At 39.7% G+C, this 27,145-nt stretch overlaps 1 protein-coding gene across 1 annotated transcript in view; it reads left to right on the top strand.

The window, feature by feature from the left end:
* The window catches only part of htt (huntingtin), a 142,560-nt gene extending 116,439 nt beyond the window's left edge, over positions 1–26,121 (top strand). The window contains 11 exon segments of the mRNA XM_031814603.1: positions 1,705–1,835; positions 1,926–2,058; positions 2,817–2,972; positions 3,062–3,223; positions 3,347–3,375; positions 13,280–13,394; positions 16,217–16,430; positions 20,397–20,505; positions 22,796–22,958; positions 23,393–23,553; positions 23,836–26,121. Of these exon segments, the coding sequence (XP_031670463.1) occupies positions 1,705–1,835; positions 1,926–2,058; positions 2,817–2,972; positions 3,062–3,223; positions 3,347–3,375; positions 13,280–13,394; positions 16,217–16,430; positions 20,397–20,505; positions 22,796–22,958; positions 23,393–23,553; positions 23,836–24,049 (1,587 nt within the window). The 3' untranslated portion in view covers positions 24,050–26,121.
* The last annotated feature ends 1,024 nt before the right edge of the window (positions 26,122–27,145 follow it).

A 27,145-nucleotide genomic window follows, 5' to 3' on the forward strand; every position in this document is an offset into this window, starting at 1 on the left:
TGTCTCTCTCTAAATCCTCTCCTTTATTGTCTTTCTCTAATTCCTCTCCTTTATTGTCTCTCTCTCCTCTCTCTCTCTAATACCTCTCCTTTATTGTCTCTCTCTAATTCCTCTCCTTTATTGTCTCTCTCTCTCTCTAATACCTCTCCTTTATTGTCTCTCTCTAATACTTCTCCTTTATTGTCTCTCTCTAATTCCTCTCCTTTATTGTCTTTCTCTAATTCCTCTCCTTTATTGTCTTTCTCTAATTCCTCTCCTTTATTGTCTCTCTCTAATTCCTCTCCTTTATTGTCTCTCTCTAATTCCTCTCCTTTATTGTCTCTCTCTCTCTCTCTAATTCCTCTCATTTATTGTCTCTCTCTAATTCCTCTCCTTTATTGTCTCTCTCTCTAATTCCTCTCCTTTATTGTCTCTCTCTCCTCTCTCTCTCTAATACCTCTCCTTTATTGTCTCTCTCTAATTCCTCTCCTTTATTGTCTCTCTCTCTAATACCTCTCCTTTATTGTCTATCTCTAATTCCTCTCCTTTATTGTCTCTCTCTAATTCCTCTCCTTTATTGTCTCTCTCTAATTCCTCTCCTTTATTGTCTCTCTCTAATTCCTCTCCTTTATTGTCTCTCTCTCTCTCTCTAATTCATCTCCTTTATTGTCTCTCTCTCTCTCTAAATCCTCTCCTTTATTGTCTCTCTCTCTATTCTCTCTCTCTAATTCCTCTCCTTTATTGTCTCTCTCTCTCTCTAAATCCTCTCCTTTATTGTCTCTCTCTCTCTCTTCTCTCTCTCTAATTCCTCTCCTTTATTGTCTCTCTAATACCTCTCCTTTATTGTCTCTCTCTCTCTCTCTCTCTAATTCCGCTCCTTTATTGTCTCTCTCTCTCTCTCTCTCTCTAATTCCTCTCCTTTATTGTCTCTCTCTAATTCCTCTTTTCTCTCTAATTCCACTCTCCCTTTATTGTCTCTCTCTCTCTCTCTCTAATTCCTCTCCTTTATTGTCTCTCTCTCTCTCTCTCTCTCTCTCTAATTCCTCTCCTTTATTGTCTCTCTCTAATTCCTCTCCTTTATTGTCTCTCTCTAATTCCTCTCCTTTATTGTCTCTCTTAATTCCTCTCCTTTATTGTCTCTCTCTAATTCCTCTCCTTTATTGTCTCTCTCTCTCTCTAATTCCGCTCCTTTATTGTCTCTCTATATTCCTATCCTTTTGTCTCTCTCTCTAATATCCTCTCCTTTATTGTCTCTTCCTTCTCCTCCTTCTCTCTCTAATTCCTCTCCTTTATTGTCTCTCTCTAATTTCATCTCCTTTATTGTCTTCTCTAATTCCTCTCCTTATTGTCTCTCTCTAATTCCTATCCTTTATTGTCTCTCTCTCTAATTCCTCTCCTTTATTGTCTCTCTCTCTAATTCCTCTCCTTATTGTCTCTCTCTCTAATTCCTCTCTTTATTGTCTCTCTAATTCCTCTCCTTTATTGTCTCTCTCTAATTCCTCTCCTTTATTGTCTCTCTCTAATTCCTCTCCTTTATTGTCTCTCTAATTCCTCTCCTTTATTGTCTCTCTCTAATTCCTCTCCTTTATTGTCTCTCTCTAATTCCTCTCCTTTATTGTCTCTCTCTCTCTAATTCCTCTCATTTATTGTCTCTCTCTCTCTCTCTCTCTAATTCATCTCCTTTATTGTCTCTCTCTAATTCCACTCCTTGTCTCTCTCCATCAGGTGTCCATCCATTCTGTGTGGCTAGGGAACAACATTACCCCTCTGAGAGAGGAAGAGTGGGGTGAGGATGAGGAAGATGAGACTGATACTCCGGCCCCCGCCTCTCTTCCTACCTCTCCTATCAACTCCAGGTAAGACACACACACACACACCTGTCTCTCTCTCTCTCTCTCTCTCTCTCTCTCTCTCTCTCTCTACCCTCCTCTCTTCTACCTCTACAGGAAGCATCGTGCAGGTGTAGACATCCACTCCTGTTCTCAGTTCCTATTGGAGCTCTACAGCCAGTGGCTCCTCCCCGGTTCCCCTAGCAACAGACGCACCCCTGTTGTGCTCATCAGCGAGGTGGTCCGATCGGTAAGAACACAGAGTATGTAGTTTGTAAGGAACAGACTCTGTAGTTTGTAAGGACACAGACTCTGTAGTTTTTAAGAACACAGACTCTGTAGTTTGTTCTCTCATTCACTCAATGGTTTACATTGGATCGAGGACTAAGGTGGAAACTCCCTCCAGCCATACTTGCACTGATGCATTATGGGACGGGGAGAGTGCACGCTTCTGGAGAAAGGCGAGAGAATCACTCTCTTTATTTCTTTGTTTATCATTTCCTTGGTTGTTAAGAGGTTTCTCTCTCTCTGTCCCTCTCTGTCTCTCTGTCTCTCTCTCTCTGTCTCTCTCTGTCTCTCTCTCTCTGTCCCTCTCTGTCTCACTGTCTCTCTCTGTCTCTGTCTCTGTCCCTCTCTGTCTCTGTCCCTCTGTCTCACTGTCTCTCTCTGTCTCTCTGTCTCTGTCTCTGTCTCTCTCTCTGTCTCTGTCCCTCTGTCTCACTGTCTCTCTCTGTCTCTGTCTCTGTCCCTCTCTGTCTCTGTCTCTCTCTGTATCTCTCTCTGTATCTCTCTCTGTATCTCTCTCTGTCTCTCTCTCTGTCCCTCTGTCTCACTGTCTCTCTCTCTCTCTCTGTCTCTGTCCCTCTCTGTCCCTCTCTGTCCCTCTCTGTCTCTCTCTGTCTCTCTCTGTCTCTGTCTCTCTCTGTCTCTGTCTCTCTCTGTCTCTCTCTCTCTCTCTCTCTCTGTCTGTCTCTGTCTCTCTCTCTGTCTCTCTCTCTGTCTCTCTAGTTGTTGGCGGTCTCTGACCTGTTCACGGAGCGTAACCAGTTTGACATGATGTTCACCACCCTGATGGAGCTGCAGAAGAGTCATCCTGCTGAAGATGAGATAATGAACCAGTACCTGGTACCAGCTCTCTGTAAGGCTGCTGCTGTCCTGGGCATGGTGAGACACAGTGTGTGTGCTTACAAACCTGTGTGTGTGTGTGTTCAGGACAAGGCGACCTCTGAACCTGTGTCTGTGTGTGTGTTCAGGACAAGGCGACCTCTGAACCTGTGTGTCGGGTGTTGGAGCTGACCCTGCACAGTACCCACCTCCCCAGCCGTATGGGAGCGCTGCACGGTCTGCTGTACGTACTGGAGTGTGACCTGCTGGACGACACGGTGAAACAGCTGATACCTGCCGTCTCTGACTACATCCTGAGTAACCTACGGGCCCGTAGCACAGTGAGTAACACACACACACACACACAGACTACATACTGAGTAACCTACGGGCCGTAGCACAGTGAGTAACACACACACACACACACAGACTACATACTGAGTAACCTACGGGCCATAGCACAGTGAGTAACACACACACACACACAGACTACATACTGAGTAACCTACGGGCCATAGCACAGTGAGTAACACACACACACACACACACACACACACACACACAGACTACATACTGAGTAACCTACGGGCCATAGCACAGTGAGTAACACAGACAGACAGACAGACAGACAGACAGACAGACAGACAGACAGACCCACCCACCCACCCACCCACCCACCCTGGTGTTAATACCAGACTAAACCATGCTGAGCCCTGTCCTCCCCTGGTGTTAATACCAGACTAAACCATGCTGAGCCCTGTCCTCCCCTGGTGTTAATACCAGACTAAACCATGCTGAGCCCTGTCCTCCCCTGGTGTTAATACCAGACTAAACCATGCTGAGCCCTGTCCTCCCCTGGTGTTAATACCAGACTAAACCATGCTGAGCCCTGTCCTCCCCTGGTGTTAATACCAGACTAAACCATGCTGAGCCCTGTCCTCCCCTGGTGTTAATACCAGACTAAACCATGCTGAGCCCTGTCCTCCCCTGGTGTTAATACCAGACTAAACCATGCTGAGCCCTGTCCTCCCCTGGTGTTAATACCAGACTAAACCATGCTGAGCCCTGTCCTCCCCTGGTGTTAATACCAGACTAAACCATGCTGAGCCCTGTCCTCCCCTGGTGTTAATACCAGACTAAACCATGCTGAGCCCTGTCCTCCCCTGGTGTTAATACCAGACTAAACCATGCTGAGTCTTGTCCTCCCCTGGTGTTAATACCAGACTAAACCATGCTGAGCCCTGTCCTCCCCTGGTGTTAATACCAGACTAAACCATGCTGAGTCTTGTCCTCCCCTGATGTTAATATTATAATAACCCCAATGGTTCATATTATAATAACCCCAAGGGTTTATATTATAATAACCCCAATGGTATTCACTAAACTGATGGTTTATATTATAATAACCCAATGGTTTATATTATATTAACCCCAATGGTTTATATTATAATAACCCCAATGGTATTCACGAAACTAGTGGTTTATATTATAATAACCCCAATGGTTTATATTATAATAACCCCAATGGTTTAAATTATAATAGCCCCAATGGTATTCACTAAACTGGTTTATATTATAATAACCCCAATGGTTCATATTATAATAACCCCAATGGTATTCACTAAACTGATGGTTTATATTATAATAACCCCAATGGTTTATATTATAATAACCCCAATGGTTTATATTATAATAACCCCAATGGTTTATATTATAATAACCCCAATGGTTTATATTATAATAACCCCCATGGTTTATATTATAATAACCCCAATGGTATTAACTAAACTGACGGTTTATATTGTAATAACCCCAATGGTTTATATTATAATAACCCCAATGGTATTCACTAAGCTGATGGCTTATATTATAATAACCCCAATGGTTTGTATTATAATAACCCCAATGGTATTCACTAAACTGGTTTATATTATAATAACCCCAATGGAATTCACTAAGCTGATGGTTTATATTATAATAACCCAATGGTATTCACTAAGCTGATGGTTCATATTATAATAACCCCAATGGTTTATATTATAATAACCCCAATGGTTTATATTATAATAACCCCAATGGTATTCACTAAACTGACGGTTTATATTATAATAACCCCAATGGTTTATATTATAATAACCCCAATGGTATTCACTAAACTGATTGTTTATATTATAATAACCCCAATGGTTTATATTATAATAACCCCAATGGTTTATATTATAATAACCCCAATGGTTTATATTATAATAACCCAATGGTATTCACTAAACTGATGGTTTATATTATAATAACCCCAATGGTTTATATTATAATAACCCCAATGGTTTATATTATAATAACCCCAATGGTATTCACTAAACTGATGGTTTATATTATAATAACCCCAATGGTTTATATTATAATAACCCCAATGGTTTATATTATAATAACCCCAATGGTATTCACTAAACTGATGGTTTATATTATAATAACCATGTGGTTTATATTATAATAACCCCAATGGTTTATATTATAATAACCCCAATGGTATTCACTAAACTGATGGTTTATATTATAATAACCCCAATGGTTTATATTATAATAACCCCAATGGTTTATATTATAATAACCCCAATGGTATTCACTAAACTGATGGTTTATATTATAATAACCCCAATGGTTTATATTATAATAACCCCAATGGTTTATATTATAATAACCCCAATGGTATTCACTAAACTGATGGTTTATATTATAATAACCCAGTGGTTTATATTATAATAACCCCAATGGTTTATATTATAATAACCCCAATGGTATTCACTAAACTGATGGTTTATATTATAATAACCCCAATGGTTTATATTATAATAACCCCAATGGTATTCACTAAACTGATGGTTTATATTATAATAACCCCAATGGTATTCACTAAACTGATGGTGTATCTTATAATAACCCCAATGGTATTCACGAAACTAGTGGTTTATATTATAATAACCCCAATGGTTTATATTATAATAACCCCAATGGTATTCACGAAACTAGTGGTTTATATTATAATAACCCCAATGGTTTATATTATAATAACCCCAATGGTTTATATTATAATAGCCCCAATGGTATTCACTAAACTGACGGTTTATATTATAATAACCCCAATGGTTTGTATTACAATAACCCCAATGGTTTATATTATAATAAACACCAATGGTATTCACTAAACTGATGGTTTATATTATAATAACCCCAATGGTTTATATTATAATAACCCCAATGGTTTATATTATAATAACCCCCATGGTTTATATTATAATAACCCCAATGGTATTAACTAAACTGACGGTTTATATTGTAATAACCCCAATGGTTTATATTATAATAACCCCAATGATATTCACTAAGCTGATGGCTTATATTATAATAACCCCAATGGTTTGTATTATAATAACCCCAATGGTATTCACTAAACTGGTTTATATTATAATAACCCCAATGGAATTCACTAAGCTGATGGTTTATATTATAATAACCCAATGGTATTCACTAAACTGATGGTTTATATTATAATAACCCCCATGGTTTATATTATAATAACCCCAATGGTTTATATTATAATAACCCAATGGTTTATATTATAATAACCCCAATGGTTTATATTATAATAACCCCAATGGTATTCACTAAACTGATGGTTTATATTATAATAACCCCAATGGTTTATATTATAATAACCCCAATGGTTTATATTATAATAACCCCAATGGTATTCACTAAACTGATGGTTTATATTATAATAACCCAGTGGTTTATATTATAATAACCCCAATGGTTTATATTATAATAACCCCAATGGTATTCACTAAACTGATGGTTTATATTATAATAACCCCAATGGTTTATATTATAATAACCCCAATGGTATTCACTAAACTGATGGTTTATATTATAATAACTCCAATGGTATTCACTAAACTGATGGTGTATCTTATAATAACCCCAATGGTATTCACGAAACTAGTGGTTTATATTATAATAACCCCAATGGTTTATATTATAATAACCCCAATGGTATTCACTAAACTGATGGTTTATATTATAATAACCCCAATTGTTTATATTATAATAACCCCAATGGTTTATATTATAATAACCCCAATGGTATTCACTAAACTGATGGTTTATATTATAATAACCCAATGGTATTCACTAAACTGATGGTTTATATTATAATAACCCCAATGGTTTATATTATAATAACCCCAATGGTTTATATTATAATAACCCCCATGGTTTATATTATAATAACCCCAATGGTATTCACTAAACTGATGGTTTATATTATAATAACCCCAATGGTTTATATTATAATAACCCCCATGGTTTATTTTATAATAACCCCCATGGTTTATTTTATAATAACCCCCATTGTTTATATTATAATAACCCCAATGGTTTATATTATAATAACCCCAATGGTATTCACTAAACTGATGGTTTATATTATAATAACCCCAATGGTATTCACTAAACTGATGGTGTATCTTATAATAACCCCAATGGTATTCACGAAACTAGTGGTTTATATTATAATAACCCCAATGGTTTATATTATAATAACCCCAATGGTATTCACGAAACTAGTGGTTTATATTATAATAACCCCAATGGTTTATATTATAATAACCCCAATGGTTTATATTATAATAACCCCAATGGTTTATATTATAATAGCCCCAATGGTTTATATTATAATAGCCCCAATGGTATTCACTAAACTGACGGTTTATATTATAATAACCCCAATGGTTTGTATTACAATAACCCCAATGGTTTATATTATAATAAACACCAATGGTATTCACTAAACTGATGGTTTATATTATAATAACCCCAATGGTTTATATTATAATAACCCCAATGGTTTATATTATAATAACCCCCATGGTTTATATTATAATAACCCCAATGGTATTAACTAAACTGACGGTTTATATTGTAATAACCCCAATGGTTTATATTATAATAACCCCAATGATATTCACTAAGCTGATGGCTTATATTATAATAACCCCAATGGTTTGTATTATAATAACCCCAATGGTATTCACTAAACTGGTTTATATTATAATAACCCCAATGGAATTCACTAAGCTGATGGTTTATATTATAATAACCCAATGGTATTCACTAAACTGATGGTTTATATTATAATAACCCCCATGGTTTATATTATAATAACCCCAATGGTTTATATTATAATAACCCAATGGTTTATATTATAATAACCCCAATGGTTTATATTATAATAACCCCAATGGTATTCACTAAACTGATGGTTTATATTATAATAACCCCAATGGTTTATATTATAATAACCCCAATGGTTTATATTATAATAACCCCAATGGTATTCACTAAACTGATGGTTTATATTATAATAACCCAGTGGTTTATATTATAATAACCCCAATGGTTTATATTATAATAACCCCAATGGTATTCACTAAACTGATGGTTTATATTATAATAACCCCAATGGTTTATATTATAATAACCCCAATGGTATTCACTAAACTGATGGTTTATATTATAATAACTCCAATGGTATTCACTAAACTGATGGTGTATCTTATAATAACCCCAATGGTATTCACGAAACTAGTGGTTTATATTATAATAACCCCAATGGTTTATATTATAATAACCCCAATGGTATTCACTAAACTGATGGTTTATATTATAATAACCCCAATTGTTTATATTATAATAACCCCAATGGTTTATATTATAATAACCCCAATGGTATTCACTAAACTGATGGTTTATATTATAATAACCCAATGGTATTCACTAAACTGATGGTTTATATTATAATAACCCCAATGGTTTATATTATAATAACCCCAATGGTTTATATTATAATAACCCCCATGGTTTATATTATAATAACCCCAATGGTATTCACTAAACTGATGGTTTATATTATAATAACCCCAATGGTTTATATTATAATAACCCCCATGGTTTATTTTATAATAACCCCCATGGTTTATTTTATAATAACCCCCATTGTTTATATTATAATAACCCCAATGGTTTATATTATAATAACCCCAATGGTATTCACTAAACTGATGGTTTATATTATAATAACCCCAATGGTATTCACTAAACTGATGGTGTATCTTATAATAACCCCAATGGTATTCACGAAACTAGTGGTTTATATTATAATAACCCCAATGGTTTATATTATAATAACCCCAATGGTATTCACGAAACTAGTGGTTTATATTATAATAACCCCAATGGTTTATATTATAATAACCCCAATGGTTTATATTATAATAGCCCCAATGGTTTATATTATAATAGCCCCAATGGTATTCACTAACTGACGGTTTATATTATAATAACCCCAATGGTTTGTATTACAATAACCCCAATGGTTTATATTATAATAAACACCAATGGTATTCACTAAACTGATGGTTTATATTATAATAACCCAGTGGTTTATATTATAATAACCCCAATGGTTTATATTATAATAACCCCAATGGTATTCACTAAACTGATGGTTTATATTATAATAACCCCAATGGTTTATATTATAATAACCCCAATGGTATTCACTAAACTGATGGTTTATATTATAATAACTCCAATGGTATTCACTAAACTGATGGTGTATCTTATAATAACCCCAATGGTATTCACGAAACTAGTGGTTTATATTATAATAACCCCAATGGTTTATATTATAATAACCCCAATGGTTTATATTATAATAACCCCAATGGTATTCACTAAACTGATGGTTTATATTATAATAACCCAATGGTATTCACTAAACTGATGGTTTATATTATAATAACCCCAATGGTTTATATTATAATAACCCCAATGGTTTATATTATAATAACCCCCATGGTTTATATTATAATAACCCCAATGGTATTCACTAAACTGATGGTTTATATTATAATAACCCCAATGGTTTATATTATAATAACCCCCATGGTTTATTTTATAATAACCCCCATGGTTTATATTATAATAACCCCAATGGTATTCACTAAACTGATGGTTTATATTATAATAACCCCAATTGTTTATATTATAATAACCCCAATGGTTTATATTATAATAACCCCAATGGTATTCACTAAACTGATGGTTTATATTATAATAACCCAATGGTATTCACTAAACTGATGGTTTATATTATAATAACCCCAATGGTATTCACTAAGCTGATGGTTTATATTATAATAACCCAATGGTATTCACTAAACTGGTTTGTATTATAATAACCCCAATGGTATTCACTAAACTGATGGTTTATATTATAATAACCCCAATGGTTTGTATTATAATAACCCCAATGGTTTGTATTATAATAACCCCAATGGTTTATATTATAATAACCCCAATGGTATTCACTAAACTGATGGTTTATATTATAATAACCCCAATGGTTTGTATTATAATAACCCCAATGGTTTATATTATAATAACCCCAATGGTATTCACTACACTGATGGTTTATATTATAATAACCCAGTGGTTTATATTATAATAACCCCAATGGTTTATATTATAATAACCCCAATGGTATTCACTAAGCTGATGGTTTATATTATAATAACCCCAATGGTATTAACTAAACTGATGGTTTATATTATAATAACCCCAATGGTTTATATTATAATAACCCCAATGGTTTATATTATAATAACCCCAATGGTTTATATTATAATAACCCCAATGGTTTATATTATAATAACCCCAATGGTATTCACTAAGCTGATGGTTTATATTATAATAACCCCAATGGTTTATATTATAATAACCCCAATGGTTTATATTATAATAACCCCAATGGTTTATATTATAATAACCCCAATGGTATTCACTAAACTGATGGTTTATATTATAATAACCCCAATGGTTTATATTATAATAACCCCAATGGTTTATATTATAATAACCCCAATGGTATTCACTAAACTGATGGTTTATATTATAATAACCCCAATGGTATTAACTAAACTGATGGTTTATATTATAATAACCCCAATGGTATTCACTAAACTGATGGTTTATATTATAATAACCCCAATGGTATTAACTAAACTGATGGTTTATATTATAATAACCCCAATGGTTTATATTATGATAACCCCAATGGTTTATATTATAATAACCCCAATGGTTTATATTATAATAACCCCAATGGTTTATATTATAATAACCCCAATGGTTTATATTATAATAACCCCAATGGTATTCACTAAACTGATGGTTTATATTATAATAACCCCAATGGTTTATATTATAATAACCCCAATGGTTTATATTATAATAACCCCAATGGTATTAACTAAACTGATGGTTTATATTATAATAACCCCAATGGTATTCACTAAGCTGATGGTTTATATTATAATAACCCCAATGGTTTATATTATAATAACCCCAATGGTTTATATTATAATAACCCCAATGGTTTATATTATAATAACCCCAATGGTTTATATTATAATAACCCCAATGGTATTAACTAAACTGATGGTTTATATTATAATAACCCCAATGGTTTATATTATAATAACCCCAATGGTTTATATTATAATAACCCCAATGGTATTAACTAAACGGATGGTTTATATTATAATAACCCCAATGGTTTATATCATGATAACCCCAATGGTTTATATTATAATAACCCCAATGGTTTATATTATAATAACCCCAATGGTTTATATTATAATAACCCCAATGGTTTATATTATAATAACCCCAATGGTATTCACTAAACTGATGGTTTATATTATAATAACCCCAATGGTTTATATTATAATAACCCCAATGGTTTATATTATAATAACCCCAATGGTATTCACTAAACTGATGGTTTATATTATAATAACCCCAATGGTTTATATTATAATAACCCCAATGGTTTATATTATAATAACCCCAATGGTTTATATTATAATAACCCAATGGTTTATATTATAATAACCCCAATGGTTTATATTATAATAACCCCAATGGTATTCATGTCTCTCTCTCTCTCTCTTTCTGTCTCTCTTTCTCTCTCTCTCTCTGTCTTTCTCTGTCTGTCTCTCTCTCTGTATCTCTCTCTCTCTCTCTGTCTCTCTGTCTCTGTCTCTCTCTCTCTCTCTCTCTCTCTCTGTATCTCTCTCTGTCTCTGTGTCTCTGTCTCTGTCTCTGTGTCTCTCTGTCTCTCTCTCTCTGTGTGTGTATCTCTCTCTCTCTCTGTATCTCTCTCTCTGTATCTCTCTCTCTGTATCTCTCTCTCTGTATCTCTCTCTCTGTATCTCTCTCTCTGTATCTCTCTCTCTGTATCTCTGTCTCTCTGTCTCTCTGTCTCTCTGTCTCTCTATATCAATTCAATTCAATTCAATTCAAGGGCTTTATTGGCATGGGAAACATGTGTTAACATTGCCAAAGCAAGTGAGGTAGACAACATACAAAGTGAATATATAAAGTGAAAAACAACAAATTAACAGTAAACATTACACATACAGAAGTTTCAAAACAGTAAAGACATTACAAATGTCATATTATATATATATACAGTGTTCTAACAATGTACAAATGGCTAAAGGACACAAGATAAAATAAATAAGCATAAATATGGGTTGTATTTACAATGGTGTTTGTTCTTCACTGGTTGCCCTTTTCTCGTGGCAACAGGTCACAAATCTTGCTGCTGTGATGGCACACTGTGGAATTTCACCCAGTAGATATGGGAGTTTTTCAAAATTGGATTTGTTTTCGAATTCTTTGTGGATCTGTGTAATCTGAGGGAAATATGTCTCTCTAATATGGTCATACATTGGGCAGGAGGTTAGGAAGTGCAGCTCAGTTTCCACCTCATTTTGTGAGCAGTGAGCAGTGAGCACATAGCCTGTCTTCTCTTGAGAGCCATGTCTGCCTACGGCGGCCTTTCTCAATAGCAAGGCTATGCTCACTGAGTCTGTACATAGTCAAGGCTTTCCTTAATTTTGGGTCAGTCACAGTGGTCAGGTATTCTGCCGCTGTGTACTCTCTGTGTAGGGCCAAATAGCATTCTAGTTTGCTCTGTTTTTTTGTTAATTCTTTCCAATGTGTTAAGTAGTTATCTTTTTTGTTTTCTCATGATTTGGTTGGGTCTAATCTCTCTCTGTGTGTGTATCTCTCTCTCTCTCTCTCTCTCTCTCTCTGTATCTCTCTCTGTCTCTGTGTCTCTGTCTCTGTGTCTCTGTCTCTGTGTCTCTCTGTCTCTCTCTCTCTGTGTGTGTATCTCTCTCTCTCTCTGTATCTCTCTCTCTGTCTCTCTCTCTGTATCTCTCTCTCTGTCTGTCTCTCAGCTGTGTGAACCTGCACAACCAGCAGCATGTCTTGGTGATGTGTGCTGTGGCCTTTTACATGATGGAGAACTACCCTCTGGATGTAGGAGCCGAGTTTACTGCTGGGGTTATACAGGTTAGTACTGATGGGGTTATACAGGTTAGTACTGTAGTACTGCTGGGGTTATACAGGTTAGTACTGTAGTACTGCTGGGGTTATACAGGTTAGTACTGCTGGGGTTATACAGGTTAGTACTGCTGGGGTTATACAGGTTAGTACTGTAGTACTGCTGGGGTTATACAGGTTAGTACTGCTGGGGTTATACAGGTTAGTACTGTAGTACTGCTGGGGTTATACAGGTTAGTACTGTAGTACTGCTGGGGTTATACAGGTTAGTACTGTAGTACTGCTGGGGTTATACAGGTTAGTACTGCTGGGGTTATACAGGTTAGTACTGTAGTACTGCTGGGGTTATACAGGTTAGTACTGTAGTACTGCTGGGTTATACAGGTTAGTACTGCTGGGGTTATACAGGTTAGTACTGTAGTACTGCTGGGGTTATACAGGTTAGTACTGCTGGGGTTATACAGGTTAGTACTGTAGTACTGCTGGGGTTATACAGGTTAGTACTGTAGTACTGCTGGGGTTATACAGGTTAGTACTGCTGGGGTTATACAGGTTAGTACTGCTGGGGTTATACAGGTTAGTACTGCTGGGGTTATACAGGTTAGTACTGTATTACTGCTGGGGTTATACAGGTTAGTACTGTAGTACTGCTGGGGTTATACAGGTTAGTACTGTAGTACTGCTGGGTTATACAGGTTAGTACTGCTGGGGTTATACATGTTAGTACTGCTGGGGTTATACAGGTTAGTACTGCTGGGGTTATACAGGTTAGTACTGCTGGGGTTATACAGGTTAGTACTGTAGTACTGCTGGGTTATACAGGTTAGTACTGCTGGGGTTATACAGGTTAGTACTGCTGGGGTTATACAGGTTAGTACTGTAGTACTGCTGGGGTTATACAGGTTAGTACTGTAGTACTGCTGGGTTATACAGGTTAGTACTGCTGGGGTTATACAGGTTAGTACTGCTGGGGTTATACAGGTTAGTACTGTAGTACTGCTGGGGTTATACAGGTTAGTACTGTAGTACTGCTGGGGTTATACAGGTTAGTACTGTAGTACTGCTGGGGTTATACAGGTTAGTACTGCTGGGGTTATACAGGTTAGTACTGCTGGGGTTATACAGGTTAGTACTGCTGCTGGGGTTATACAGGTTAGTACTGTAGTACTGCTGGGGTTATACAGGTTAGTACTGTAGTACTGCTGGGGTTATACAGGTTAGTACTGGTAGTACTGCTGGGGTTATACAGGTTAGTACTGTAGTACTGCTTGGGGTTATACAGGTTAGTACTGCTGGGGTTATACAGGTTAGTACTGTAGTACTGCTGGGGTTATACAGGTTAGTACTGTAGTACTGCTGGGGTTATACATGTTAGTACTGCTGGGGTTATACAGGTTAGTACTGCTGGGGTTTATACAGGTTAGTACTGCTGGGGGTTATACAGGTTAGTACTGTAGTACTGCTGGGGTTATACAGGTTAGTACTGCTGGGGTTATACAGGTTAGTACTGCTGGGGTTATACAGGTTAGTACTGCTGGGGTTATACAGGTTAGTACTGCTGGGGTTATACAGGTTAGTACTGCTGGGGTTATACAGGTTAGTACTGTAGTACTGCTGGGTTATACAGGTTAGTACTGCTGGGGTTATACAGGTTAGTACTGCTGGGGTTATACATGTTAGTACTGTAGTACTGCTGGGGTTATACAGGTTAGTACTGTAGTACTGCTGGGGTTATACAGGTTAGTACTGTAGTACTGCTGGGGTTATACAGGTTAGTACTGCTGGGGTTATACAGGTTAGTACTGCTGGGGTTATACAGGTTAGTACTGTAGTACTGCTGGGGTTATACAGGTTAGTACTGCTGGGGTTATACAGGTTAGTACTGTAGTACTGCTGGGGTTATACAGGTTAGTACTGCTGGGGTTATACAGGTTAGTACTGCTGGGGTTATACAGGTTAGTACTGCTGGGTTATACAGGTTAGTACTGTAGTACTGCTGGGGTTATACAGGTTAGTACTGTAGTACTGCTGGGTTATACAGGTTAGTACTGTAGTACTGCTGGGTTATACAGGTTAGTACTGCTGGGGTTATACAGGTTAGTACTGTAGTACTGCTGGGTTATACAGGTTAGTACTGTAGTACTGCTGGGGTTATACAGGTTAGTACTGTAGTACTGCTGGGGTTATACAGGTTAGTACTGTAGTACTGCTGGGTTATACAGGTTAGTACTGTAGTACTGCTGGGTTATACAGGTTAGTACTGTAGTACTGCTGGGTTATACAGGTTAGTACTGCTGGGGTTATACAGGTTAGTACTGTAGTACTGCTGGGGTTATACAGGTTATTACTGCTGGGGTTATACAGGTTAGTACTGCTGGGGTTATACAGGTTAGTACTGCTGGGGTTATACAGGTTAGTACTGTAGTACTGCTGGGGTTATACAGGTTAGTACTGCTGGGGTTATACAGGTTAGTACTGTAGTACTGCTGGGGTTATACAGGTTATTACTGCTGGGGTTATACAGGTTAGTACTGCTGGGGTTATACAGGTTAGTACTGTAGTACTGCTGGGGTTATACAGGTTAGTACTGTAGTACTAATCCACCTCTCTCTCCCTCCCCCTCCCCCCTCCACCTCTCTCTGGCTCCGCCCCCCCTCCACCTCTCTCTCTCTGGCTCCGCCCCCCCTCCATCTCTCTCTCTGGCTCCGCCCCCCCTCCCTCCACCTCTCTCTCCCTCCGCCCCCCCTCCCTCCACCTCTCTCTGGCTTTGCCCCCCCTCCATCTCTCTCCCCTCCACCTCTCTCTGGCTCCGCCCCCCTCCACCTCTCTAGATGTGTGGTGTGATGGTATCAGCCAGTGAAGACTCCACCCCCTCAGTGATCTACCACTGTGTGTTGCGTGGGTTGGAGCGCCTCCTGCTGTCGGAGCAGCTGTCTCGTATGGACGGAGAGGCACTGGTTAAACTGAGTGTCGACAGGGTTAACATGCCAAGCCCTCACAGAGCCATGTCTGCACTGGGACTCATGCTCACCTGCATGTACACAGGTAACATCTACCTGTACCTAGTATCATCTAACTAACGCTAGCTAGCTAGCTTAGCCCTGCATCTACACAGGTAACATCTACCTGTACCTAGTATCATCTAACTAACTAACGCTAGCTAGCTTAGCCCTGCATGTACACAGGTAACATCTACCTATACCTAGTATCATCTAACTAACTAACGCTAGCTAGCTTAGCCCTGCATGTACACAGGTAACATCTACCTGTACCTAGTATCATCTAACTAACGCTAGCTAGCTAGCTTAGCCCTGCATGTACACAGGTAACATCTACCTATACCTAGTATCATCTAACTAACGCTAGCTAGCTAGCTTAGCCCTGCATGTACACAGGTAACATCTACCTATACCTAGTATCATCTAACTAACGCTAGCTAGCTAGCTTAGCCCTGCATGTACACAGGTAACATCTATCTATACCTAGTATCATCTAACTAACGCTAGCTAGCTAGCTTAGCCCTGCATGTACACCGGTAACATCTACCTATACCTAGTATCATCTAACTAACTAACGCTAGCTAGCTTAGCCCTGCATGTACACATGTAACATCTACCTATACCTAGTATCATCTAACTAACGCTAGCTAGCTTAGCCCTGCATGTACACAGGTAACATCTATCTATACCTAGTATCATCTAACTAACGCTAGCTAGCTTAGCCCTGCATGTACACAGGTGACATCTATCTATACCTAGTATCATCTAACTAACGCTAGCTAGCTTAGCCCTGCATGTACACAGGTAACATCTATCTATACCTAGTATCATCTAACTATCGCTAGCTAGCTTAGCCCTGCATGTACACAGGTAACATCTACCTATACCTAGTATCATCTAACTAACTAACGCTAGCTAGCTTAGCCCTGCATGTACACAGGTAACATCTATCTATACCTAGTATCATCTAACTAACACTAGCTAGCTTAGCCCTGCATGTACACAGGTAACATCTATCTATACCTAGTATCATCTAACTAACGCTAGCTAGCTTAGCCCTGCATGTACACAGGTAACATCTACCTGTACCTAGTATCATCTAACTAACTAACGCTAGCTAGCTTAGCCCTGCATGTACACAGGTAACATCTACCTATACCTAGTATCATCTAACTAACGCTAGCTAGCTTAGCCCTGCATCTACACAGGTAACATCTACCTATACCTAGTATCATCTAACTAACTAACGCTAACTAGCTTAGCCCTGCATGTACACAGGTAACATCTATCTATACCTAGGATCATCTAACTAACTAACGCTAGCTAGCTTAGCCCTGCATGTACACAGGTAACATCTATCTATACCTAGTATCATCTAACTAACTAACTAACGCTAGCTAGCTTAGCCCTGCATGTACACAGGTAACATCTATCTATACCTAGTATCATCTAACTAACTAACGCTAGCTAGCTTAACCCTGCATGTACACAGGTAACATCTATCTATACCTAGTATCATCTAACTAACGCTAGCTAGCTTAGCCCTACATGTACACAGGTAACATCTACCTATACCTAGTATCATCTAACTAACGCTAGCTAGCTTAGCCCTGCATGTACACAGGTAACATCTATCTATACCTAGTATCATCTAATTATCGCTAGCTAGCTTAGCCATGCATGTACACAGGTAACATCTACCTATACCTAGTATCATCTAACTAACTAACGCTAGCTAGCTTAGCCCTGCATCTACCTATACCTAGTATCATCTAACTAACGCTAGCTAGCTTAGCCCTGCATGTACACAGGTAACATCTACCTAGTATGTAGTTCCAAGACAACTAACTATTAGCCATTATAACAATGTAGAGGCTAAAGCTGTCGCTAACATAACAATGTAGATGCTACAGTTATCGCTAACATAACAATGTAGATGCTATAGCTATCACTAACATAACAATGTAGAGGCAATAGCTAACATAACAATGTAGAGGCTATAGCTATTCTGACATAACAATGTAGAGGCTATAGCTATCGCTAACATAACAATGTAGGGGCGATAGCTATCGCTAACATAACAATGTAGAGGCTATAGCTATCACTAACATAACAATGTAGAGGCTATAGCTATCACTAACATAACAATGTAGAGGCTATAGCTATCGCTAACATAACAATGTAGAGGCTATAGCTATCGCTAACATAACAATGTAGAGGCTATAGCTATCGCTAACATAACAATGTAGGGGCTATAGCTATTGCTAACATAACAATGTAGAGGCTATAGCTATTGCTAACATAACAATGTAGAGGCTATAGCTATCGCTAACATAACAATGTAGAGGCTATAGCTATCGCTAACATAACAATGTAGGGGCTATAGCTATCGCTAACATAACAATGTAGAGGCTATAGCTATCGCTAACATAACAATGTAGAGGCTATAGCTATCGCTAACATAACAATGTAGAGGCTATAGCTATCGCTAACATAACAATGTAGAGGCTATAGCTATCGCTAACATAACAATGTAGGGGCGATAGCTATCGCTAACATAACAATGTAGGGGCGATAGCTATCGCTAACATAACAATGTAGAGGCTATATCTATCACTAACATAACAATGTGGAGGCTATAGCTAACATAACAATGTAGAGGCTATAGCCATCGCTAACATAACAATGTGGAGGCTATAGCTATCGCTAACATAACAATGTAGGGGCTATAGCTATCACTAACATAACAATGTAGGGGCTATAGCTATCGCTAACATAACAATGTGGAGGCTATAGCTAACATAACAATGTAGAGGCTATAGCTATCGCTAACATAACAATGTAGGGGCTATAGCTATCGCTAACATAACAATGTAGGGGCTATAGCTATCGCTAACATAACAGTGTAGGGGCTATCGCTAACATACCAATGTAGGGGCTATAGCTATCGCTAGCATACCAATGTAGGGGCTATAGCTATCGCTAGCATACCAATGTAGGGGCTATAGCTATCGCTAGCATACCAATGTAGGGGCTATAGCTATCGCTAACATAACAATGTAGGGGCTATAGCTATCACTAACATAACAATGTAGGGGCTATAGCTATCGCTAACATAACAATGTAGGGGCTATAGCTATCGCTAACATAACAATGTAGGGGCTATAGCTATCGCTAACATAACAGTGTAGGGGCTATCGCTAACATACCAATGTAGGGGCTATAGCTATCGCTAACATAACAATGTAGGGGCTATAGCTATCGCTAACATAACAATGTAGGGGCTATAGCTATCGCTAACATAACAATGTAGGGGCGATAGCTATCGCTAGCATAACAATGTAGGGGCTATAGCTATCGCTAACATAACAATGTAGGGGCTATAGCTATCGCTAACATAACAATGTAGGGGCTATAGCTATCGCTAGCATACCAATGTAGGGGCTATCGCTAACATAACAATGTAGGGGCTATAGCTATCGCTAACATAACAATGTAGGGGCTATAGCTATCGCTAACATAACAATGTAGGGGCTATAGCTATCGCTAACATAACAATGTAGGGGCTATAGCTATCGCTAGCATAATAAAGTAAATAGCTAATGTTAACAATTCTAAGAATCCTCTTTCTTCCCAGGACAGGAAAACAAGATTCCCTCTTATGACCAATTAACTAACCCCAATCGTACAAACTCCTCCCTCACGAACTGGCCTCGGTACCAGTCTGTTTCGCTAACATTCCACATTTGCAATGACAGAGTACAAGGTGTGGAATGTTAGCCAGACAGACTGATACCCAGGCTACCCCCCAAAACCAGCTTTGTCTATGAATAAAAATAACTAAACAATCGTTTTAATAATTTAATAATCACGACGAATCACCCTCTCATCCTCTCAGCGGTGCGTACCTCAGCGTCGACAGCAGAGTCAGCGTTGGGGTCAGAGGTGATGGGGTCAGAGGTTAGAGGTCAGGGGTCAGAGGTTACCTCGGGTCCTGTTGCTTTCTCCTCAGGCAAGGAGAAGGCCAGCCCTGGTCGCCCGGCCGGCGCTGTCGACCCTCAGGCCCCCGACAGCGAGTCTGTCATCGTTGCCATGGAGAGGGTCTCTGTGCTCTTCGACAGGTAGGGTTATGACGACAACACGTCTGGACATAAACACAGTCTACACACAACCCTGTCAGACACACAACCCTATCAGACACACAACCCTTATCAGACACACAACCCTTATCAGACACACAACCCTTATCAGACACACAACCCTTATCAGACACACAACTCTGTCAGACACACAACTCTGTCAGACACACAACTCTGTCAGACACACAACTCTATCAGACACACAACCCTATCAGACACACAACCCTATCAGACACACAACCCTATCAGACACACAACACACACAACAGACTGTTATATATTTGGTTTGATGGTTTACCATAGCAACAGACTGTTATATATCTGGTTTGATGGTTTACCATAGCAACAGACTGTTATATATCTGGTTTGATGGTTTACCATAGTAACAGACTGTTATATATCTGGTTTGATGGTTTACCATAGCAACAGACTGTTATATATCTGGTTTGATGGTTTACCATAGTAACAGACTGTTATATATCTGGTTTGATGGTTTACCATAGCAACAGACTGTTATATATCTGGTTTGATGGTTTACCATAGCAACAGACTGTTATATATCTGGTTTGATGGTTTACCATAGCAACAGACTGTTATATATCTGGTTTGATGGTTTACCATAGTAACAGACTGTTATATATCTGGTTTGATAATTTCATATTTACCATAGCAACAGACTGTTATATATCTGGTTTGATGGTTTACCATAGTAACAGACTGTTATATATCTGGTTTGATAATTTCATATTTACCATAGCAACAGACTGTTATATATCTGGTTTGATGGTTTACCATAGCAACATACTGTTATATATCTGGTTTGATGGTTTACCATAGCAACATACTGTTATATATCTGGTTTGATAATTTCATATTTACCATAGCAACAGACTGTTATATATCTGGTTTGATGGTTTACCATAGCAACATACTGTTATATATCTGGTTTGATGGTTTACCATAGCAACATACTGTTATATATCTGGTTTGATGGTTTACCATAGCAACATACTGTTATATATCTGGTTTGATGGTTTACCATATTAACAGACTGTTATATATCTGGTTTGATAATTTCTCATATTAACCATAGCAACAGACTGTTATATATCTGGTGTGATGGTTTACCATAGCAACAGACTGTTATATATCTGGTTTGATAATTTCTCATATTAACCATAGCAACAGACTGTTATATATCTGGTGTGATGGTTTACCATAGCAACAGACTGTTATATATCTGGTTTGATAATTTCTCATATTAACCATAGCAACAGACTGTTATATATCTGGTTTGATAATTTCTCATATTTACCATAGCAACAGACTGTTATATATCTGGTTTGATAATTTCTCATATTTACCATAGCAACAGACTGTTATATATCTGGTTTGATAATTTCTCATATTTACCATAGCAACAGACTGTTATATATATCTGGTTTGATGGTTTCTCATATTAACCATAGCAACAGACTGTTATATATCTGGTGTGATGGTTTACCATAGCAACAGACTGTTATATATCTGGTGTGATGGTTTACCATAGCAACAGACTGTTATATCTGGTTTGATGGTTTACCATAGTAACAGACTGTTATATATCTGGTTTGATGGTTTCTCATATTAACCATAGACTGGTTTATCTGGTTTTTGGGGTCTATTTCCTAACAATGTAGCCAGTGTTTTTGGGGGGGTTGTCTATTTCCTAACAATGTAGCCAGTCTTTTTGGGGGGTTGTCTATTTTCGAACAATTAGTCTTTTTGGGGGGTTGTCTATTTTCGAACAATGGAGACAGTCTTTTTGGGGGGTTGTCTAACAATGTAGCCAGTCTTTTTGGGGGGTTGTCTAACAATGTAGCCAGTCTTTTTGGGGGGTTGTCTATTTCCTAACAATGTAGCCAGTCTTTTTGGGGTCTATTTTCTAACAATGTAGCCGGTCTTTTTGGGGGGTTGTCTAACAATGTAGCCAGTCTTTTTGGGGGGTTGTCTATTTCCTAACAATGTAGCCAGTCTTTTTGGGGTCTATTTTCTAACAATGTAGCCAGTCTTTTTGGGGGGTTGTCTAACAATGTAGCCAGTCTTTTTGGGGGGTTGTCTATTTTCTAACAATGGACCCAGTCTTTTTGGGGGGTTGTCTATTTTCTAACAATGGACCCAGTCTTTTTGGGGGGTTGTCTATTTTCTAACAATGTAGCCAGTCTCACAGTTGTTTCCTGATGTCTGGTTCTCAATGTCCATTATCCCTGACATTTCTACATTGTTGTGCCAGGGTCCGTAAGGGTTTACCCAGCGAGGCACGGGTGGTGGCCAGGATTCTTCCTCAGTTCCTGGACGACTTCTTCCCTCCGCAGGACGTCATGAACAAGGTCATCGGAGAGTTCCTGTCCAATCAGCAGCCTTACCCACAGTTCATGGCTACTGTGGTCTACAAGGTCAGTGTGAGAATGGTGGACAGTAAAGGTGGGTATGTGACAGACAACTCACTCTCTCTTTTGCTACCCCCCCCATCTCTCTCTCCATCCCTCTCTCTCTTCTCTCCATCCCTCTCTCTCTCCTCCCCCTCCCTCTCTCCTCCCTCCCTCTCTCTCTCCTCCCCCTCTCCTCTCTCTCCTCTCTCACCCTCCCCCTCTCCTCCCACTCTCCTCCCCTTCCCCCCTCTCCTTTCTCCCTCCCTCTCTCTCCCCCCTCTCCTCCCTCTCTCTCCCCCCTCTTCTCCCTCTCTCTCCCCTCCCTCCTCCCTCTCCCCCTCTCCTCCCTCTCTCTCCCCCCTCTCCTCCCTCTCTCTCCCCCCTCTTCTCCCTCTCTCTCCCCTCCTCCCTCCCTCTCCTCCCCCTCTCTCCCCTCCCTCCTCCCTCTCCTCCCTCAGGTGTTCCAGACCCTCCATGCTACAGGCCAGTCCAGTATGGTGACAGACTGGGTGTTACTGTCTCTGTCTAACTTCACCCAGAGAACCCCAGTTGCCATGGCCATGTGGAGTCTGTCTTGCTTCTTCATCTCTGCCTCCACCTCCCAGTGGGTCTCTGCCCTGTATCCTTACTAGAGAGGGGGACGGGTGGGGGTGTAGTGTGTCTGTGTCTTTGTGCATCTCTGTGTGTGTGTGTGCAGTCTGTGTCTTTGTGCGTCTCTGTGTGTGTGTGTGTGCAGTCTGTGTCTTTGTGTGTGTGTGTCTCTGTGTGTGTCTGTATCTTTGTGTGTCTCTCTGTGAGTGTGTGTGTGTGTGTGTGTGTGTAGTCTGTGTCTCTGTGTGTGTGTTAGAGAAGTAGAAGTCATATTGTCCTCCATCTCTCCTTAACCCCCCCCCCCCCCCAGCCTGCCCCATGTCATCAGCCGTATGGGTAAGAGTGAGGTGGTGGACATCAGCCTGTTCTGTCTGGTAGCCCTGGACTTCTACAGACACCAGCTGGATGAAGAGTTGGACCGCAGAGCCTTCCAGTCTGTCTTCCAGACCGTGGCCTCGCCTGGCAACACCTATCAGCAACTACTGGACTGTCTGCAGAGTATCCACCAAGACACATCACTCTGAGAGAGAGATGTAGCCCCTATCACCAGACATCACACAAAGAGAGGGGGGGGGGGGGGGGCAGAGAGAGAGAGAGGGGGCAGAGAGGGAGAGGGGGAGGAGGGAGAGAGGGGGGGCAGAGAGAGAGACGGGAGAGAGAGAGGGACTGAGGGAGGGAGAGAGATGTAGCTCTTATCACCAGACATCAGAGAGAGAGGGAGGGGGGGGGCAGAGAGAGAGATGGGGGGGGAGAAGGAGAGACTATGACAGAGGGAGAGAGACCAAACAATTAAACGGACGGACACACAACTAGTCTTTCTTCGTCCAAATCAGATGACCTCATCTCATTTCCCTCTCAGCTGCTGATCTGACATCGTTGAAGAGCCAAAAGGAAAGCGACATGACAGATGAGTGTCTTACTGTACCAGACATACAGGAGAGAGCTGACAGAGGAAGGAGTGTCTTACTGTACCAGACATACAGGAGAGAGCTGACAGAGGAAGGAGTGTCTTACTGTACCAGACATACAGGAGAGAGCTGACAGAGGAAGGAGTGTCTTACTGTACCAGACATACAGGAGAGAGCTGACAGAGGAAGGAGTGTCTTACTGTACCAGACATACAGGAGAGAGCTGACAGAGGAAAGGAGTGTCTTACTGTACCAGACATACAGGAGAGAGCTGACAGAGGAAGGAGTGTCTTACTGTACCAGACATACAGGAGAGAGCTGACAGAGGAAGGAGTGTCTTACTGTACCAGACATACAGGAGAGAGCTGACAGAGGAAGGAGTGTCTTACTGTACCAGACATACAGGAGAGAGCTGACAGAGGAAGGAGTGTCTTACTGTACCAGACATACAGGAGAGAGCCATTTTACAGTGTTAGGACACTGCTAGCTAGCGACAGGCTCGTACTTGACCCCTCTCCCTTCTAGAGAAATAATTGAAAGAAAGAAATAATTGGCTCATTTAAGATTATTTTGGTTCCCCCTGCATCCTCGTTTCCCCCCGGGACCATTCATTAAGACGGGACAACAACACACCCACCATGAGGGACTTCCAGCACCTTGATGACGAACTAAGATAAATAATATTCAATCCCCAAAAAGAGGGGGAAAACCCTGGAATTGTATATTTTCCTGTGAAGTACTTCATTGGTTTGTGATGTGAAATCAAGATACGATAAACAAATCTAAAGTATTTCCTGATGTTTAAAAGATCCATACTTCTATTTTTCAGTTGTTGTTGTTTTATTACAAACGGCAAAGTAATGATTTAAACTGACTGATTACAGCTGATGCTTTGATTGATAGGTCTTTATACATCCCAAATGATACTCTATTCCCTACGTAGTGCACTATATATAGGGAATAGGGTGCCATAGGGCTCTGGTCTAAAGTAGTGCACTATATAGGGAATAGGGTGCCATAGGGCTCTGGTCTAAAGTAGTGCACTATATAGGGAATAGGGTGCCATAGGGCTCTGGCCTAAAGTAGTGCACTACATAGGGAATAGGGTGAGAACTACTGTAAAAGAGACATGAGGATGATGAATGAGAACTACTGTAAAAGAGACATGAGGATGATGAATGAATGAGAACTACTGTAAAAGAGACATGAGGATGATGAATGAATGAGAACTACTGTAAAAGAGACACGAGGATGATGAATGAATGAGAACTACTGTAAAAGAGACACGAGGATGATGAATGAATGAGAACTACTGTAAAAGAGACATGAGGATGATGAATGAGAACTACTGTAAAAGAGACATGAGGATGATGAATGAATGAGACCTACTGTAAAAGAGACATGAGGATGATGAATGAATGAGAACTACTGTAAAAGAGACATGAGGATGATGAATGAATGAGAACTACTGTAAAAGAGACACGAGGATGATGAATGAATGAGAACTACTGTAAAAGAGACATGAGGATGATGAATGAATGAGAACTACTGTAAAAGAGACATGAGGATGATGAATGAATGAGAACTACTGTAAAAGAGACATGAGGATGATGAATGAATGAGAACTACTGTAAAAGAGACATGAGGATGATGAGCGATGAAGAAACTGTAATGGGACATTGAGATGATTGACGGGTGGTTGTTTTTTTTACTGTGTCTCAGTGTCTTGCACACACACACACACACACACACACACATTATGGCATGTCCTGTGCTTCCCCTTGTCATTTCAAATGGACACACACACACATTGCGCTGCTGTTGAAACGTCCGCTGGCCAGAAGCATAAGGCACTGACCCTGACAGACTCAATAATGTCCTGCTGTGTGTTTAAACTGATGCATGGCCTCTTCTTTCCTAGCTGTTAGTTAGATCAGTCAAATCGTTGATTCGATCGATTTTGGTTGATTTCGTTTCGATGTATTTCTATGGTAACTGTCGCCCGGGGGCCCGACGATAGAGGACACGTTTCTATGGTAACTGTCGCCCGGGGGCCCGACGATAGAGGACGCGTTTCTATGGTAACTGTCGCCCGGGGGCTCGACGATAGAGGACGCATTTCTATGGTAACTGTCGCCCGGGGGCCCGACAATAGAGGACGCGTTTCTATGGTAACTGTCGCCCGGGGGCCCGACGATAGAGGATGAGGAGCAACACAGACCATCCAAAGGGGAACCTTGTAACCATAGCGACCAATGGCAATCTTTGTCACATCAACAGGTTGGGGACTTAGTCCTTCAGTTGTGGCTGTTTTAATCAGAGCTTTAAAATGGTTCCCTATTCCCTATGTAGTGCACTTCTTTTGACAGGGGTCCATAGGGTCGTAGTGCACTTCTTTTGACAGGGGTCCATAGGGTCGTAGTGCACTTCTTTTGACAGGGGTCCATAGGGTCGTAGTGCACTTCTTTTGACAGGGGTCCATAGGGTCGTAGTGCACTTCTTTTGACAGGGGTCCATAGGGTCGTAGTGCACTGCATAGGGAATAGGGTGCTATTGCAGGATACACTCAGAAAGACCGGGCCCTTGGTCATCAGTAGAGTTAGCCATCCTTATCCCAGCCAGAACGGCCCACAGTCCAAAGTTGTGTACTATAAAGGGAACAGGGAGACATTTTGGGACGGCATTGTTGTGATGTATCAGATGTGACTGTAG

This window comes from Oncorhynchus kisutch, unplaced genomic scaffold, assembly GCF_002021735.2.
Source record: "Oncorhynchus kisutch isolate 150728-3 unplaced genomic scaffold, Okis_V2 Okis07a-Okis12b_hom, whole genome shotgun sequence".
Classification (NCBI taxonomy): domain Eukaryota; kingdom Metazoa; phylum Chordata; class Actinopteri; order Salmoniformes; family Salmonidae; genus Oncorhynchus; species Oncorhynchus kisutch.